Source organism: Dreissena polymorpha, chromosome 9 (genome assembly GCF_020536995.1).
Source record: "Dreissena polymorpha isolate Duluth1 chromosome 9, UMN_Dpol_1.0, whole genome shotgun sequence".
Lineage (NCBI taxonomy): Eukaryota > Metazoa > Mollusca > Bivalvia > Myida > Dreissenidae > Dreissena > Dreissena polymorpha.
This window is the reverse complement of record NC_068363.1, coordinates 21076556-21096773: the sequence shown is the minus strand read 5'-3', so window position 1 is coordinate 21096773 and position 20218 is coordinate 21076556. Positions and strand designations below refer to the sequence as shown.

The following is a 20218-nucleotide window of genomic DNA, read 5'->3' as shown; positions in this document are numbered from 1 at the left end:
CACTTCCTTTATATTGATCTCTGTTTATAGGGAGCACTTACTTTTACGCTATTATAACGTAAGATCGAAGTGCGATCTTGACCCTAAATCACTCTATTCGTAGAGTTAGAGGAATTTCGGACCTGCATCGCTGCTGATATTTATTTCTAAGTGGCAGTTTTAGCAGAGCGATGTTTCATTACATACTAGCTAATACATAAGTAAATGTCCTTAGTACCTTCATTAGGACATACTTAATATTAACCCATTTATGCCTAGCGTCTAGAAAAAGGCCTTGACAAACAGCGCATACCCAGATGAATGCTGATTATCGATGGAATGTTAACGTTTTTTTCCGCAAATTTCTGTCTTCGCAATACGAAGTGCTATACCAGGGTGCAGGATCACGTGACTTTGCGGGGTTTCCCCATTTTAATTAACTTCAATGTATTTACACACGACGTTAAGTGGTGCTTTATTTCAAATAACTTTTTAAAACAATTTTTCTTAAGAATTTCAACTATTGCATACAAGACGGGCAATGTGAAATACATAAGAATTACTTTATTTAATAAGCCCGTGTTCATGTTCAAAATTAGATTTTTGAAATTTGATGCTTCACAGAACGTGAAATTTTGTCAACGATTTCAGAAGTATTCAAGGATTTATTCTTATACCTTAAGACATAGGCCCAACTGCAAGAAAAACTGTGTTTATGCACTAAAGATTTTTGCAAATGTACTTCAATAAATTGAGATATTTGCAAAGATAAAGTTCTTAACGGTGTAATTACATTCCGCCCAGCCCGTGTGTAAACCCCTGAAAACCCCGTTGATTCTGCACCCTGATACCATGAATCGACCAAACAATGTTCCGTGTCTGAAAACCAAATGATCAGAACGTACATGCCAAAAAAAGTTGAAGAACTCTTCTTTCACAAGTCGTGGCTCTTGATGTTCTCTGTTATAGAAGTGCCATCCGTAATCAAAACATCCGCATACCCGGCGTGAAGTAATTGGGTTGAAAGTATTTGGGTTGTTGAGTTACCGAAAGCCCTGTTATAGAATATAAATTCATTTCAGAAAATGACCCTACCTACTTTTTGTGTATAACTTTCCTTTGTAAAGATTAATAAATGTCATATAAGGAATGTTGCATATTATTTATATTACGTTCATAGGTAAAAACGATGGGAAATCTTGGTAACCGCTCGCATTCTGTTACCGAAATACCCATTACAATCATGATGTTGGTTTGTATTGGTCACACACAAGTGAAACAGAGGGGCATCAGTACCAGCGCGAGCGTTTAATAATGGCAGCTTCGATATGTAGCATTATCGAAATCCCCATTACAGGACGATCATTTATTTCATTAATTCACCAAAATGTCTTGTTTATTTGCACTTTCCATGTCCTATTAGCAATTGTTGATACTATTAATTAATACGATATTTTGAAAATAATGTCCGATGTATCGTCGTTTATCAGTCAATAAACAACGACGTGGAATTATGATGCATAGAAATGCAACAACGTGGTCAAATGATACATGATACATGATAACGTATTAAACTGATTAACAATAATGTTAAAGGGACACAAACAACTGAAAGTATTTTCCTTCAAGAAAATAACAGCGACAACATAATGATACACGTTTAGTTGCCTATATAGGTTAAGTAAGAAGACATCGGGTCTCGTTCTGGGAACACTGGGATAATTCATGTGCGTAAAATGTCATCCTAGATCTGCCTTTTAATTCCGCACAGGCTAATCAGGGCAACTCTCTCCACCTAAACTGGACTTGTTTTTGAAGAGACCGCCATTTAACGGGAAATTTAATAAAGGACTACACAGGCTAATCTGGGATAACGTTTTTGCACATGCATTACGACCAGTTGTCACGAAACGAGGCTCTATCGTTGAGCACCAATGTCTCCAGCCTTTCTCAAACACACTCAGATATTTTTCGAAAGACACGGGTACCAAGGCATCGAAACTCCGCAAAATAAACAACACACCATTTTCACAATGGCCGAAAAATATGTTTCGATCAAACGCAATTTGTGGCTTTTCATGTTTTAGTTTCGATAATCACAGGAACTGTTAAATCGTCCACTTTGCCTTTTATTGCAGAATTTGTTGGAACGTCTGAATTGAAACCATGATTCGTATGACCACCGTTCACATCGATTGAAACCGCTTGCGAGTTTGTTTGTTCTGTACTATGAGTTTTTGGTATATTCGTAACACCTTTTGCTGATTTAGAGTTTGTATTGCTTGGTACTGCTAGTTTATCACCACCGTCATCCTCAAAATGCACCGATTTCACATTCAATTTAGGTTTACTTTTTGCGTCAACTGACGTCATAGTTACGTTCGGCATTACACGCGACCTGCTAGAAACTGGCCTACCTCGTTGCACGGGAATGTCTTTAGTTTCACTTGTCTTCTTTGCTGTCGCATCTGGGAGCTTAGTAGCACTTACTGAATGCGTAAAAATCGGTAATCTAGCCGTGCTAGAAATCGCACCATCTTTCTCATCGTCATCATTACCGTTTGCCTTTCCAGCGTCCTTACCAACGCTTCCGTTTTCCAACTTAGCCAAAGATTGCACATTTTCGATGGGAATTTGAGTGGCCACACGATGATCTTCATCATCGCCTTCATCATCATCATCATCTTGTTTTTTCTTTTTCCTCGCGAACGTTAACCAGCTCGCAACACCCCGAATAGTGTTAGCACGCTTTTCCCGTCGCATCTCCCGTTTCTTATAATGCAACACCGCCAAGCGCGATTTTATGATGTCCCTCGTGTGCTCGCTTATCACGCTCTCGTCGTCTTCCGGGAGGTAATTCTTCTTGCGACAGTACTGACAGATCTTGGCCAGCCCCAGAGAGAAGGCGATGATGCCCAGGATGATGAAGACCATCACTAAGGTCTTGACTCCCGAATTGTTCGTGTCACTGAATACTCCTCCACTGCTTGTGTCTTCTGAAATCAATAAAATAAATAAATAAAAATTATTCTGGTCACGGCACCAATATCGGCGATCGTATTGTTAATGCAAATGCAATGCCTCATTCTTGGAAAACTGGGCTTAATGCGTGTGAGTCAAGTGTCGTCCAAGATTAGCTTGTGCAGTCCAAACCGGTTAATTAGGGACGACACTTTCCGCTTTTATGGTATTTTACGTTTGAAAGAAGTCTCTTTTAAAAGAATATCCTATTTAGGCGGAAAGGGTCGTCTCTGATAAGCATCAATCGCACATTCTCGGCCCTTTCCGTCAAACATCGGATAAGTACGATTATGATAATCTGCGAGGGGTACCGAATGGATGAGCATGTGCGGATTGCATTGGATAATCTGAAGCAACACTTTTCGCACATGCATTAAGCCCTGTTTTCCCAGACCATATTTTAACCCTTTGCATGCTGGGAAATTTGTCGTCTGCTAAAATATCGTCTGCTGAATTCTAAAATTAGCATTTTCTTCATTTTTATCAAAGAATACTATCAAAATAGCAAACAGTTTGGATCCTGATGAGACGCCACGTTCTGTGGCGTCTCATCTGGATCCAACTGTTTGCAAAGTCCTTCAAAATTTGGTTCCCGCGCTGAAAGGGTTAATGAACAAATTCATGCTAGTTGCAATTTTGTATTTTTTTAAACTTTGCTAAGAGAATTACTTTGTCAGGTTTGTAAAAATCATGTGTAACAAATTTTAAACTGAACAAAAGACATTATCAATCAATAAATAACGCATATTATCGACCTATAATCATAATAAACATAGGCTGCAATTTAGAAGGTTATATGTAGAACAGTGTATTAAAGAAGTTTACAAGAGTCAGGGGGGGGGATAACTTGATGATTTTAACTGATGACGCCGCACATTCCAAACACAATTAATTGTAAAAACGTCTTGCATTCAAAATATGGAAATACGTCAACGTTTTCCGCAACGGATCAATATGAAGTACTGGTATTAACGATGCTTTTTCTAGCGATGTTTACGAATATGATGACGACGGCGAAGATTCGCGTGAAAAGGCGGAGGGAAACAAGAAAAACTCGATAATTCAGCAGACGTTGTTGCTCTCGTGCACACACGAGCCTTAGAAAATTTTCTCTTATATTTTGGAGGTCAGATGTAAGGATCTTGTCCATGTATAAAAGTATGAGTTCCATATTTGAACGCAATGATTTTTTGACATACTGTTAAAAACGGTGAAATTCTAAATAACAGAAAGAACAAACACACATGAAACACAAACTCTGTGAAAACGAGATTTAATGCCTGTGCGTAAAGTGTCGTTCTAGATTAGCCTGTGCGTAAAGTGTCGTTCTAGATTAGCCTGTGCGTAAAGTGTCGTTCTAGATTAGCCTGTGCGTAAAGTGTCGTTCCAGATTAGCCTGTGCAAGAAGCAAAGGCTTATTAGAGGCTGCACTTTCCGCTTTTATTGTATTTTTTGTTTGGTAGAAGTCTCTCCTTAGCAAAAACAAAACAGAAAATGTCGTCCCTGATGAGCCTGTGAGGGCTGCACAGACTATTATGGGACGACACTTTAGTCACTTGTATTGAGCCCTGTTTTCCCAAAGCAAGACTCCATTTGAGTCTTGTTCCGAGAAAAATAGGCATACTGCATGTGCGTAAAGTGTCGTCCAAGATTAGCCTGTGTAATCCGTACAGGCTTATCAGGGACGACATTTTCCGCTTTTATGACATTTTTCTTTTAAATGAAGTCTCTTATCAAAAATCCAATTGATTCGGAAAGTGTCGTCCCTGATTAGCCTGTGCGGACTGCACATGCATTATGCCCAGTTTTATCAGAACGAGACTCAATTTATACTGCATGACCAACACCGACTAAATCAGACTCAAGGGAAACAAAGGATTGATCAATTATTCACGTGTCAGCAGCCAACAAGTACGAATTGTTACTGATATGAACTGAGATATCGCTTTGATCTCGAACTGAATATCGTAAATTAAAGGCATCGTGAGTTAAATATTTTAACTTTTAACCTAAAAAGCTGCCAAAATAATTCTTGATTTATGTCGAATAAATATCTGAACGAAAACATACATTCACAAAAATATACGTACATTCTCTCAAAAAGAAATTAATATCTCTATTATAACTTTATATATCTGCCAATACGCTATCATCTACTTTCTTGTATAAGCAACAACTTAAGAATTGTAGATAATTGAGTGACTTAAATTTTCTTCGCGTTCCTTTGTCATAAACCCTCCCTATAAAAGGTAAGGGAGATATATTGGACTCACCATGGACGACGTTCATTCCGTCTGTCGGTCTGTCTGTCTATCTGTCCGTCCGTCCGTCTGCCGTTTGTCTGTCTGTCTGTTAACACACATTTGTTTGGAGGTTTAACAACTTTCCAATGAAGAACATACACACCGTCTTCCATTGTTCATAATGATATGAAGTTATGCATGTGCGTTTTAATCGTCCTTTCCTAAAAATGACAAAAGTAATGCTCCATTTTCACAGCAGAATTGTTTAACAGTTTTATAATTACCAAAGACTGTGTAAGCAAAATATACATCTCTGAATCTGAAACTACAAAGTCGAAATGTGTCATTATGTTATGTAACATTTTATATTTGCCCTCTTTTTAATTTCATTTAATCATGACCTTGGGGTTACAGTTTTCCACACCCGGGTGTCAACTTATTTTTATATATACATATTGTGCAAGTAACATTGTGTAATGGTTATCTAAACCTTTTGTTAAAATAATGCCACTGTGGTCAAAACAGACCACGCCCCAGGGTCCAATCTTTCCTATTGTTCATGGTTACAACTTTCTACACGAAAAACATTTGGCGTCAAAGGGGGGGGGGGAGGCACCGGTTAATCGTCACAATAATGACCTCCGCGTGGCTAAATGTTGTATTGGATTATTTACGCTCACATAGGTGTTAAGTATACATGTCTGAACTAAACATTTTGACAGCGATTGCCTAAAAGGAGTGTTCAAAAGTTCATACTTATGCCATACTATAAAATATTTTTGATTGACAAAAAATGTTCGATCGACGCTATTGTCGCATAAGATTGCTTGTAATAATAATAATAAAAGGTTTGATCGCCTTTCAAGAACTAAAAGTAATTTGGAAAAGTTTAAGCCTTTATAAAGGTCAATTATACCCATGTTTGTATTACAATACACAATCTTGTTTAAACTAACTTAAGATAAAAATCAGTCATTTAGCTTTTTAATATAATTTCAGACATAAATTTGCACTTGGTTTGGTTTAAACTTTTTGAACAAAAGGCGTTGATTGATAGTGCGGTTGTTCTTGGTAGTAATGTTTGGATGATGATGATGATGATGGTGGTGGTGGTAATGACGATGATGATGATGATGATGATGATCTTCTCAAAAGACACCGAGTGCTGGTTCTAACCAGGAAATGGACTCGAAAGTCGCCTACCGTCGAGAAAAAGCCAGAATTGGTATCTTCGACGTATCTTTCCGGATCCGGATTTTGACCCAACAAATGTCCAACTCACAATGCATTTTGCAAGTTTGACGCAACATATTGGTAACTTCACTAAACCTTAACCCATTTATGCCTAGCGTCTAGAAAAAAGGTATTGGCAAACAGCGCAGACCCAGATGAGACGCCGCATGATGCGGCGTCTCATCAGGGTCTGCTCTGTTTGCTTGAAGGAATTTCTGTAAAAAAGCATTCTATATACAGAAATAAATATACTTGAGATCCCTAATTTTGGAAATATATTGATCCAATTTAGAAGGATGGGAGAGTCCACTAGGCATAAATGGGTTGACTCAACAGAATAAAAACTCAACGTAGAGTAAATATGACTGAACATAGAGTCGCGTTCTGAGAAAACTGGACGTCATGCATGTGCGTAAAGTGTCATCCCAGATTAGCATGTGCAGGCCGCACAGGCTTATCAGGGACGACACTTTCCGCCTAAACTTGATTTTCAGTAAGGAGGGACTTCCTTGAAACTAAAAATACCATAAAAAGCGGAAAGTGCCTTCCCTGATTAGCCTGTGCGGACTGTGCACAGGCTAATCTGGGACGACACTTTACGCACAAACATTAAGCCCAGTTTTCTCAGAACGCGGCTCCTAGTGTCTATTGACTCATAAAATGCCGAATTGACTCAATTTAATGCCAAAAAACCAAAGATGTCAGTTCCTTTTAAAAAAGGCAGTTTAGCGTTCTATACGTATGAGTATAACTATATCAATCAACTGACCTTGTGAAAAACAGACGTTACAACAAGATAAGTTATATAACACTATTGTATTTGTCCACTGAACTTATCGACATGACACGGTCTCAGTAGGATCAAAGCAAACTTCGATAAAGCCATTTACACGGGCCGATTAACAAGGCGTCGGTTTAATACCTGCTCTGTCTTTGACGAAACTCGTTCAGGTCGACCGTAATATATTGATTAAATTTTTATACCTGTTTGAAAAATCTTTGCATACTATGTTTGCCTTAACTATGTATAGTATTTGTATTGTTTCTATTCTATGTATACTACGGAAAATAAGCTTTTATTTAAATCTCACTCTGGAAAAACCGGGCTTCATGCATTTGCAAAAGCGTCGTCCCAGATTAGCATTTGCAGCTACCACTGGCTTATCATGGGCGACATTTTTCGCCTATCCTGGATTTAAACGAAAAATTCCATAAAAGCGGACAGTGTCGTTTCTGATTAGCCCGTGGCCTTGAAAGTATAAATCATTTGATTGCAAATTCATCTTTTATGTTGACTGACGCTATTCAAAATGCGAATATTTTCCATGGGAAGCAAACACATCCCATACGTTCCTATACGGTCGTAATTTGATAACAACTTTGAAACGTTCAGATGAAATTACTGGTATTTATGAAACAAACAACAACAGCAAATATCAATTATGCAAAAATATAAACAACCCAAGTTCTGGACCCCTATCCATTAAGCAATTTGAGACATATAAGAACACTCCTCAAATGTATAAAATTCAGTATGTTTCGGTTGTGTTCTTGACGATTAACTCTTTCAAACCAATAAATACTGCGTTACAGGATTTTTTTTTATCTATTTGTAAATATGTTATTTAGAAATGCCAGAACTAGTAACATAAGGGCTTGTAACTAGTAACATAAGGGCTTGTAACTACTCTCTAGGTTACACACACTAAATTCCTTCAACAGGGGTTCATTGAATATGCGTATGTTTTCAAATTAATAAGTTAATAACACATAAATATTATGGTCAATGGTAAAAAGCTCTTTAATTTATTCGTAGTTAGGTAGTGTTTTTCCCTCAACAAATAATGACATGTTTGCATGTTTTATTTCACAAACATAATTAGTTCAGATGATCGCACACTAGTAATATTAAACGTAAACTTTGCTAAAGCATTTCATGATCAAACATTTCCAATTTCAGCTAGGAGGACTAGTTCACGACCTTACTTAAAGTTGGAAACCAACCAAGTGGCGAGACCGGTCCCTTTTGTCTTCTAGACAATGTGCAGAGAGCGTTATGTTACTATTCCCAATGGTTTCAACAGATTCCGATTCAAATTGATCGTTTGAACTAGTTTATGTACGTTTGTAATAAATGCACGAGGTCACATGTAAAAACGTGCATTTTATTTTCAAATATGTTCCTATTGAATCTATTGTGTTTGCGTTTTTTTTTCGCTTAAGTTTCTTATACAGTGATTTGGTTCTAAATTATACTATAGCAGAATAGAACATACTTTTATTTTCAAATAAAGCCCTCTGAATCATAATATATTGCATATTATAACACTTGGTATGTGAGTTTTCTGTCATATATATATATATATATATATATATATATATATATATATATATATATATATATATATATATATAATTATTGTAAAATATTTTGCCATGTGGGCCATAATACATTCCAGATAAAGTGAATAAGACATTGATTAGCTTATAAATTATACTATAGCAGAATAGAACATACTTTTATTTTGTAAATAAAGACCTCTGGATAATAAATTATTGCATATTATAACACTTGGTATGTGATTCACATATCTATATATAATTATTGTAAAGTAAAGAATTCGTGCATACGAACACCATAGATCCAAAAATCCAAAAATGTGTTCATACAGATGTTTTTTTTTCATTAATATATATGTAATAATTGAATTAAGTTTATATTAATCTATTTATTTGAGAAGCGTTCTGATAAAACTGGGCATAATGCATGTGCGTTAAGTGTCGTTCCAGATTAGCCTGTGCAGTCCACACTTTCCGCCTGAACTGGATTTTCGTGTAGAAGAGACTTCCTTTAAACGAAAAATACCATAAAAGCGGAAAGTGTCGTCCCTGATTAGCCTGTGCGGACTGCACAGGCTAATCTGGAACGAAACTTTACGCACATGCATTACGCCCAGTTTTCTCAGAACGCTGCTCAATTATAAATCTATTTATTTAAACTCGATTACATCAAAAGCCTAAGGCTTATTAAAACTATCGAGTCCGTTTCCTGGGTAGAACCAATGCGCGATGTCTTTGGTGAGATTAAAAGAACGCCCCCGCAGTGGGGATTGAACCCGTGCCCTCCCGGTCGCTTCACGGTAACAATTTAGTGAAATAACAGGCTTGTAATTGATTTTTTTAAATTTCGACTTCGTGTAATCTAAACACAACCCTCTATTTTACCTCCACTGTTTAGTGTGTTTACGAACAAGGTAATACTAAGTAGTTTAACTTACCTGAAGACATAGTTAGACCTTAATTTTGCCCGTTATATCCATGAATTATAAATACACAATGTATATCTCCATAGCTAAATCCACAAACGTTGTCACACAACTTTCCATGGTTCTTTAGATGCGGCGGATCTCCTGAAGTTGGACAAGGTATATTTATTCATGGTATTATTATTACTCAATGCGATCAGTCTTTAATAGTCGTCAAAGTTGAAGATTTCTAATAATACACACACAATGCGATCAGGTAAATACAGTGATAAGCACATTACTACCCGTGGTTTGCGTATACCCGATTAAATCTGATTTTTAACACGCTCATTAAATTAAATTAAGATCGATGACACTACGAGTTACACGGATTTTTACTACGGGTCGACGAAACAATAACACCTTGCTTTTAAACAAATTAGTCGCGTTCTGAGAAAACTGGGCATAATGCATGTGCGTAAAGTGTCGTCCCAGATTAGCCTGTGCAGTCCGCAGGAGTTTTGCTAAGAAGAGACTTCATTTTAACGAAAAATGTCATAAAAGCGGAAAGAGTCGTCCCTGATTAGCCTGTGCGACTGCACACGCTAATTTGGGACGACACTTTTAGCACATGCATTATGCCCAGTTTTCTCAAAACCCGGAGCTAAATAAATACGAGTAAGGTGTCATCCGAGATTAGCCTGTGCAGTCTGCACAGTTGATTTTCGGTTAGTAAAGACCTCCTTTCAACGAAAAATGCCATACAAGCGGAAATTGTCGTCCCTGATTAGCCTGTGCGGACTGAACATGCTAATCTGGAACGACACTTTACGCACATGCATAAAAGCCACACATCTTGAAATGAAATACATGGCATAATAAATTTAAGTATAAATAAGAAACCTATTTTATCTATGCCAGTTAGAATATATCTGGTGGTAACAAGGTAGAAATCCGTCTTTTTGCGCATTAAAACTTAAAAATAGTCGCGTTTGTCGAAATGTACGTATACGTATAGAAATCCTACTTCCGGTTTTAAAATAAAAACATAAAATAAATTACATGCTAATTAGGCTATAGATTTAATGGCAATTGTGAACGCTTTCAAATTGCATTTATATGTATTGATTAACATGTACTTCATTTCAAGGTGTGTGGCTTTAAGCCCAGTTTTATCAGAACGAAACTCATTTGTTCATGTCATCTTTTCAAAAACTACTTACTGCTTTGTCGATTGCTCTGTTTGTTTGTTTGTTGTTTTCCATTTGCATTATGGGCAAAAAGGTCGTCTTCGCATTTTGGGCAAAATGGCCACCTGCGCATTGTGTGCACCATGGCTACAGCCTAAATGAAGTTGTGTCCTCGCCTGTATGGAGTACACTTTTCGCAAGCAATACTACTCGTATTTACACCGAAGCTCCACTAACTATGGCTTAACCCTGATCATTAACACGTTGATATTATATGTTCACCTGAAATATTTTGTTCAGTAACGAATTTTCTATCAATTTTGCAATGAACTTTAACCAGTTGAGACGTTCAAAGCGTCCATATGGTTTGCTTATTGAATAGAAAGGGTATAATCATTATTAAAAATACATCGTTGTAAATTGTAATTTATTTAGAAAAATGGTAAATAACCTTCACAGGGATGATATAATAACATCGAAGCGGTAAAACGCATTTGCAAAATTATTTTGTTACTGGAACAATATAATACTGCTTTAAAATGACATAATGGATATGGTGTCCGCCTTGCGACCGGGAGATCACGAGTTTGATCCCCACCGTGGGAGCGTTCTTTTGATCTCCCCCAAAGACACTAAGTACTGGTTCTAGGCCCAGGAAACGGACTCGAGAGCGTTTATATAAGCCTTAGGCTTTCGACGCAATCGAGCTAAAATAAATAGGTTTAAACTAAAATGACATAGCCCGAAACAAAATTGCTACGAAAAACATGTATAGGCTTAAAAGAGAACAGAATTAAACGGAACGGACAATAATGGGTCCGAAAACAACCTGAACGGATCAAAACTAAAACAAATCCGAATTTAACGCAACTTGAACGTAGCAGAACAGCACGTCTATTAATCTAAATCAGTAAAAGCTTGTCGTTGTAAATAAAACATAAACAAAAATACATGGTTACGCATACACAAGCAAAACCAAACCTACGATCAATAACAGTATAATGAAGTCCACATTCACACTACCAAAAATTCTTTAATAATATATATTAAAAAGTTATAGTTATAGTTTTGCAATTATAGCTTATCTCTGAACAATTTTGCGAGTTTAATTTAATGATAAAATGTGGGTACAACAAATAGTCGATTGGGTCACATGTCAAAGTAACGATATTATATATGTACATTGTTAGCACATTTATTCCATCACGTATGCTAATGAATACTTTTAAGATTATCAAGTATTTATATAAAAGTATTAACCCATTCATGCCTAGCGTCCTGAAAAAAGGACATTGCAAACAGCGTAGACCCAGATGAGACGCCGCATAATGCGGCGTCTCATCTGGGTTTGCGCTGTTTGCTGAAATGAATTTCTTTATGAAATATTTTAAATATAGAAATAAAAATACTTGACACCCCTAATTTTGGAAATAAATTGATCCAATTTAGAAGGATGGGAGAGTCCACTGGGCATAAATGGGTTAATTTAAAATCTCATTACGGCAACATGCCCAGTAAGAAAAGATAAACGTGAGTTATACTGTGAAGGTATACATTATATGTGAGCCGCATCATGCGAAAATGGGTCTAATGTCATATGCGGCCAGTAAGGTCGGGAGTTAACCCTTTCAGTGCGGGGACCGAATTTTGAAGGCCTTTGCAAACAGTTTGGATCAAGATGAGACGCCACAGAACGTGGCGTCTCATCAGGATCCAAACTGTTTGCTATTCTGATAATATTCTTTGAAAAAAATTGAAGAAAATGCTAACTTTAGAAATTCAGCAGACGACATTTTAGCAGACGACAAATTTCCAAGCATGCAAAGGGTTAACATTGACCACTAATGAGACCGAAAAACCTAGAGTGACATTAGAGCGGACATGTTTCCCTATCGCACATGACATAAGACATTGCTTGACCTTATAGCGGACATGTTGCCCCTATCGCATATGACGTAAGAACCATTTTCCGAATGACGCGGCTTATATAATCTTCAGGTAATGATTCATTTCCCTCAGAAAAATGTACAACAACGTTTGTCACTGTGTCACTAAGCGGCTATGATGACACATACGTCGTTATAACATTTCAACACCATTATCGATATTTTATGCAAATATTTTCACTGAATGGAATTTGTGCGTGAACAGCTGATATTTCAAACCTCATTATTTTCAACAATAACACCTACATGAAAATCTGCTCCATAAAAGGTATTTGTATAAGCAACCAAACCGAGGAAGTCAACAAGTCTAACAATACAATTTACTTAGCATGGATACAACCTTTATGCAGATGTGTGACGCGATTTGACTGGTATCTGATGATTGTGTATGTTTATTGAAGACCGTGATTTAAGACGTTGATTGACTATCTTTCAATATTTGGTATATTAACTAGCTCATTTAAGGTTAAGGTTTGATTACGTACTTAGACATTTGATGGATTTATTTTTTATTTTCGAGACAAACACTCCGTTGAAGACTGCCACGTGTATTTTTAACAAGAATACTTGTATGAAACTAAACATTTAGGCGACAGATACACTGTTATGGGCCAATAATGTTTTTTATTATATACCTGTTTTATGTTCCCAAAAAATACAAGTTGTATAAATCGGTAAAATACAACTGAACGGAAATAATTCCCGTATTATGCTACTAGCTATTTTTCCAATTCCGCATTACCATACTGGCCGGACTACTTTTAATGACGTCACTTTGAATGCAGAAAATTATAAGAGCATTCTTGGTTAGTTATGAACGCTTAAACTAATTGTTTTAACTTAAATGATTCAAAGTTGTATGTAATAAAAGTAATATTACGCAAGTCAATTGTAACAAGCGTTTGTATAAGTCTCGTGGCTTGCGCTATTTTGTATCACACTCGAGGCTCCGCCTCTCGTGAGATACGTCATCACACAAGCCACTCGCCTGATACAAACATACGGAACAATTGACTAGCGTAATATTCCGTATATATGCAATAAACGATAACAATTTTGTATTAATACAAATGAGCTGCATTCTGGAAGAACAGGGCCTAATGCACGTGCCAAGAGTGTCGTCTCAGATTTTTAAATCCCGGTACTATCAGGGACTACACTTTCCGCTTTACGGCATTTCTCGGTTAAAGAAAGTCCTTCTAAAACAATAATCCCGTCTAGGTGGAGAGTTCGGTCACGGCGGACTGCACAGGCTAATCTTGGATAACACTTAACCCATTTATGCCTAGCGTCTAGAAAAAAGGCATTGGCAAACAGCGTATACACAGATGAGACGCCGCATGATTCGGCGTCTCATCAGGGTCTGCGCTGTTTGCTTAAAGGAATTTCTAGAAGAAGTATTCTAAATATAGAAATAAGTATACTAGACATCCCTTATTTTGGAAATAAATTGATCCAATTTAGAAGGATTTGAGAGACCACTGGGCATACATGGGTTAACGCGATGCATTAAGCCCCGTTTTCTCAGATCGCGGAGTATTAATATTTCAAACATTGAAGCTTTTTCTTTCAACGTGCCGAGGGAACAGTTTTTTCCTATGCGAAGTCATTTGTTATGTTGGAAAATAAATCAAATCAATTTTTACAATTGATAGTTGCGTAAATGTCATTAAAATGCTACAGCAATTAGAATTTTTGTTAGCGCCACATTGGCATATTAATGTGTCATTTATATTAATTATGACTTGTTCTAAAGATTAAATGATGACGAATTGCAAGTACCAACACATAAATTTTAACGCCAAAAAGAACATAAGCCCATGTATTAACGATTCTAAATTTAAATAATTAATAAATATATAATAATTTATGATAGCAGCGTGGGTTGTTAATTGGAGACATATATATCATTTATGATTTACAATCGGCTGAACTTATGGTTGGTGCAGACCGTTTAGTATATAATTGTGCTTTCATGTTGGTTTATCTCATGTAATACCTAACGGTCACTGGATAGTTGAATACCGGGTTTACAAAAATAAATATATCGTGATTTTGGGGGAATAATATCAAAACTGTTTTGCTATAAATTCTTGGAAATGTGGACAATACGCTGTATACTGTTCCTGGTGTCGTCCATCTTGATCAACGGCCAGATGTTCGAAAGCCTTTGCGACGAGTTCGCAATGAAAGAGAGGTCGGGGTATAACGAACACCCCAGCGACTGTGGCAAATACATTCAGTGCCTGACAGATACCCGAGGTCAGCTCTTTGGCGTTGAAAGGGACTGTGCGTATAGTACCTACTGGAACATCAAACTGCTCACGTGCATTCTGGCTACCGACACGGTTTGCCGACATGACTTGTGTCATGGAATCACTGACGGCCGGCAGAGAAAGGACCAGGCGAACTGCAGAGGGTATTGGGAATGTAACGGTGGCAAATCAATCCCGATGTGTTGCCCCAGAGGCCAAAACTATGACCTGTCGCGGGGATGCGTTGATAATGAAAAAGACGCCAACGTGACGTGTGGTGATACGTGCATGGATTCCGTTTATGACCCAAACGCTTTTGGTGGGCCGGGCATCAAAGATCAGACTAAAATCAAACCTGGTACCACCGGGAACGGTCTTATTCTAAATGCGCTAACGTCCGTTGAACCCACTCCTGACGTACAGAACAAAGAAGCGATTCAAAACACCGTGTTATCCAGCCGTGCAGACTCAGCATCGACCAAAATCGAGAGACCATGCGACAAGACTGCAGTAGATCGCCATCGCCAGATGTACGAGCAGCATTTACAAGGCGGCTGGACTGTAAGACGGCTGTGTTCTGTGGGAACAGTCTTTGTACAGGCGTCGTGCAACTGCTTGCCGGATAGGGGCATGCCAAGGCCTTAGACCTCTGTCCGTTTCACGGCATTGGATGTGCAAAAGCATTAGACCACACTCAGTTTACTGGAATATAGTGAACGAGGACCCTCTTTAAGACCGCTGTAAAGTGTGTCAACAATATAATGACGTCAGTGCTTATCAGACTTTGCTGTCTACCAGATTTGTTGTCAAATGACTTATTTTCTTTTTTATATTCTGTTTAGATAATTGTTATTGCCTTTTCGTGTGCTAAGATGGGTGTGATTGGCGTTCATTGTGTTCGGATATTTGTGTTGGTACGTGTTTTGGAAAGTTTGTATTTTGGCGGTCCCCAAAAATAACACTTGTTAACAACGTTTTGCGCATGCGTGTTCGCATGATTTTTTTTTCTTTAAGGCCGCCAGTCCACCCGCCTGAAGTTGTTTATGGGTTAATCTATCAAAATATCTACCAAAACGGTATTAAAAAGGAGTCCTCCAAAATAGTTCATTCCGCTAATAAACAGTTAAATTTTCTTCGTTGTTTACTGCAACAGCATATGCCTTTTATTAAGTGTTCTGGTGTTTGACATGATTGGTTTTAGTGAAATTTTCGTTTTTGAAACGATGCATTATAACACGTTTCCAAAATGGCGGCCGTTTTCGTTGCGGGCTGATTAATTTTGAAAACATGCAAACACTAAAAATATTAATTAAACTTTTCACGGAAATCACGATTTTGGGTTAACCAATCTATGCCTAGCGTCTAGAAAAAAGGCCATGGCAAACAGCGTAGACCCAGATGAGACGCCGCATGATGCGGCGTCTCATCTGGGTCTGCGCTATTTGCTTACAGGAATTTCTGTAAGAAATATTCGAAATATAGAAATAAATATACTAGACATCCCTCATTTTGGAAATTAATTGATCCAATTTAGAACAACGGGATAGTCCACTAGGCATAAATGGGTTAATATGCGTTGTTTGACCTTTTTTCACAATCACCGTGTGGTATTTCCGGGGACCGCTGCAGTAAAGGTGTACACTGTTTTTATGGTTATTTGTTGACACCTTTGCCTTTGATATTGGGCAATTTAACCATGTCAATAACAAGTATGTGTTATAAAAATGGTTTTGTCGTTGTTTATTGGTGAATAAAAACGATTTGGTATTTATGTGCGCGGTAATTCAAGCCACGCAACAGAACGACAGAGTTGTTAATTGGCTAATATACAACGATAGCTCGAAAATAAATAACATTTTTAAATGATATAAGAATAATTTTGCCATAGTGAGTACCAGTGTTTTGTAAACTTTTGTGTTGGTGATCTCATTTTAGTTTGTGAATTGCTTGTTTATATACAAGCACATATATAGTATGTGGAAGTCAAATCGTATTTATTCTTTTATTGTTCACACCAATGTTAAATAGAACGTCAATTACTTTTAAAATTAGAAACTGTAACATGTTTTTCTCAGCATTTAACGAATTTATGTATGATTTAGGTTCATTAAAAAAACAACCTTGGCATTCCCATTGCAAAAACAATGATTTAACATGTGCATATTTATGTTAAGTTATGCCAATCCTATTTTGCATGTGTGACTCACTGTTAAATATGCTGGAAAAAAAAATCAACCCATATTTCTTGTGGTTTCTTGTGTCTTTTTATTTTAAAAGACGTAATGCCGATTGGTTAAAATCTTCCTGATCTTATTAATGGATTTCTTGTTTTTTATTTTCATCTAAATCATAATACTGTGATTTGCACTCACGACAGGAATTGCATGCTGGGAAATTTGTCGTCTGCTAAAATGTCGTCTGCTCAATTTCTAAAATTAGCATTTTCTTCGATTTTTTTCAAAGAATATTATCAGAATAGCAAACAGTTTGGATCCTGATGAGACGCCACGTTCTGTGGCGTCTCATCTGGATCAAAACTGTTTGCAAAGGCATCAAATGTGATTTGCATTCACGACAGGAATTTAATTATCTATGCTCGGCGGTACAAGTCACATCCAAGCACGGAGGAAGATATTTCATGAACTACGCTGTGTAGTCCGCACAGGCTAATCAGGGACGACACTTTCCGCATAAAAATTGGATCTTCGTTAAAAAGAAACTTCATTTTAACGAAAAAAATGAAAATGTTAAAGAATTTGTTTATAGTCTGATGTTAATGATATCTTGAGCAGACATTTACCCCTCGATCACTGAGATATCAAGCGCCGTATATATTTGACGAGCATAGCGAGCTAGTTCGTCTACTTATTAAAATTTCAAAATTTTCTCGTAAGTAAAGATTGTCGTACGATCGTTTATGAAACGGCCCCCAGGTTTTCCGAGAGTGCGGCAAAAATTACTTCAATAGCTTGGTGGGACCTTTGGAAAAGTTAATAAATCTATTTTACACAAAGAGCTCTTTATAAGTAGACGAAGGTGGGGGTAAAATCATAAATTATTTCAATAACTGACAACAATAAACACAGATACGATATTATTACCTTAAAATAAGTTCGACCACTAATTTTTTGTATAAGCAACCGATAACCGCGTGAATTGAAATAAAATCCTGGACCATTCGTATGATCGTCAACAAAGGTTCGTTGTATAAACGGTCCATGACATACACGTATTTATATACATGAATGATCACTTCGATAAATGGACCTTCTTATTCCTTTGCATGCTGGGAAATTTGTCGTCTGCTAAAATGTCGTCTGCAGAATTTCTAAAATTAGCATTTTCTTCTATTTTTTTCAAAGAATACTATCAGAATAGCAAACAGTTTGGATCCTGATGAGACGCCACGTTCTGTGGCGTCTCATCTGGATCCAAACTGTTTGCAAAGGCCTTTAAAATTCGGTTCCCGCACTGAAAGGGTTATACTTATCTCTGTTTTATAGCACAGTTTTTTCAGGCAATCACCACAAGCAAACAATTTAGTCCGATCTCATCAACTCATTTTTTTTTCGCAAATACGTTAACACAAACGGTCGCCCTTTGATTTAGTTATAACAAGAGCTCACCAATAAGCTGCAATAATCACGTGCGCTAATGAACGTCGTGGCGGCGAGTTTTACTCTGATATTTGAGAATCGTGCTGGGAAAAACATGTGCGCAGTTTCGTCCCAGATTAGCCTGTGTAGTCCGCACATTAGCCTGTGTAGTCCGCACATTAACCTGTGTAGTCCGCACATTAGCCTGTGTAGTCCGCACATAAGCCTGTGTTGTCCGCACATTAGCCTGTGTAGTCCGCACATTAGCCTGTGTAGTCCGCACATGTTAATCAAGGACAAAACTTTCCGCCTCTATCGGATTTCCGCTTGTAGATACTTCCTGTAAACGGGACACACCATGAAAGCGGAAAGTGCCGACCCCGATAAGCTTGTGCGGAATGCACAGGCTAATCTGGGACGTCACTTCCCGCACTTGCTTTAAGCCCTGTTTTCCCAGAACGAGGCTCATAGTAAGTATACGCTTTTTTTGCAAAAATAGCATTCAAAGAGCTGAACAGACCGCTTATAATAGTATTCATTTCCAGTAATAATAATAAAAGATAAATACTTAAAAAAAATGATTTAAAAAATATTGTATTATGTTAAAATGAATCTTTTTGCAAATATAGAAACTACAGATAACAGCGTTTAGAATAACCTAATAAGTATCATCATTTACACATGCGACATGTTCAATGATTTTTTTTTGCGAGGAGGGGACGGGGTCGTATTTTTATGAGTAATCATGGGTTAAGACTAACATTTCGTATTTTTGGCAATATAGGTTCATATTGATGACCCCGTTATCGTGGCATTCGAAAACAAGAGGGCATGAAAGGCCGAAAGTCGCTCACCTGAGATACACAGAAACTGATTTTTTCTTTGCAGCCAAAGATATCATTAGAACAAATGTTCTGACCAAGTTTCATGAACATTGCGCTATAACTGTGACTTTTACAAGGTTTTATTATAGCCATATAAAGAGAAATGCCCTGCCCCTGGCAGCCATGTTTTGCAACAAACAAGAACCATTTTTCGAACTCATCCAAGATGTCATTAAAACAAATGTTCTGACCAAGTTTCATTAAGTTCGGACAATTAATGTGGCCTCTATAGTGCTAACAAGGCGATGTTGATGACCCACGATGGACAAAAGGTGAACACAAAAGCTCACCATTAAGCAAGCTGTGCTTAGGTGAACTAAAAATAAGTGGATAACAAGCAAATTCGTTGAATTGATATACCCCGCCAATATCCTTCTTAACACTCATACCAAGTTTCAATGAAATCCGCCAAAGCTCTTCCAAGATATGGCTCCGAACGGACGGAAAGACGGACGGACAGACAACGAAAAAACAATATCCCTCCGCCTATGGCGGGGATATTTATCAATTTAGGGGCATTTTTCGGCCAATGCTGATGATAATTCTTAAGTTTTATTATTCTAAATTTGATTTAGAAAACTGCACAATCATAATTATTTGATGGGACATAAATTTCTGTTGATTTG

General features: G+C 37.3%; 2 protein-coding genes across 4 annotated transcripts in view; both read right to left on the bottom strand.

Annotated features, from left to right (window-relative positions):
* LOC127846695 (NLR family CARD domain-containing protein 4-like) overlaps positions 1 to 20218 on the bottom strand; it is a 755110-nt gene that overhangs the window by 399022 nt on the left and 335870 nt on the right. The gene's annotated exons all lie outside the window — the stretch shown is intronic.
* On the bottom strand, positions 1791 to 9975 carry LOC127846710 (uncharacterized). Its single transcript, XM_052378211.1, has 2 exons — positions 9755 to 9975; positions 1791 to 2975 (listed from the first exon to the last, which is right to left on the bottom strand). Exons 1-2 carry the CDS (start codon positions 9762 to 9764, stop codon positions 2056 to 2058), a joined length of 930 nt encoding a protein of 309 aa, XP_052234171.1. The 5' UTR covers positions 9765 to 9975; the 3' UTR covers positions 1791 to 2055.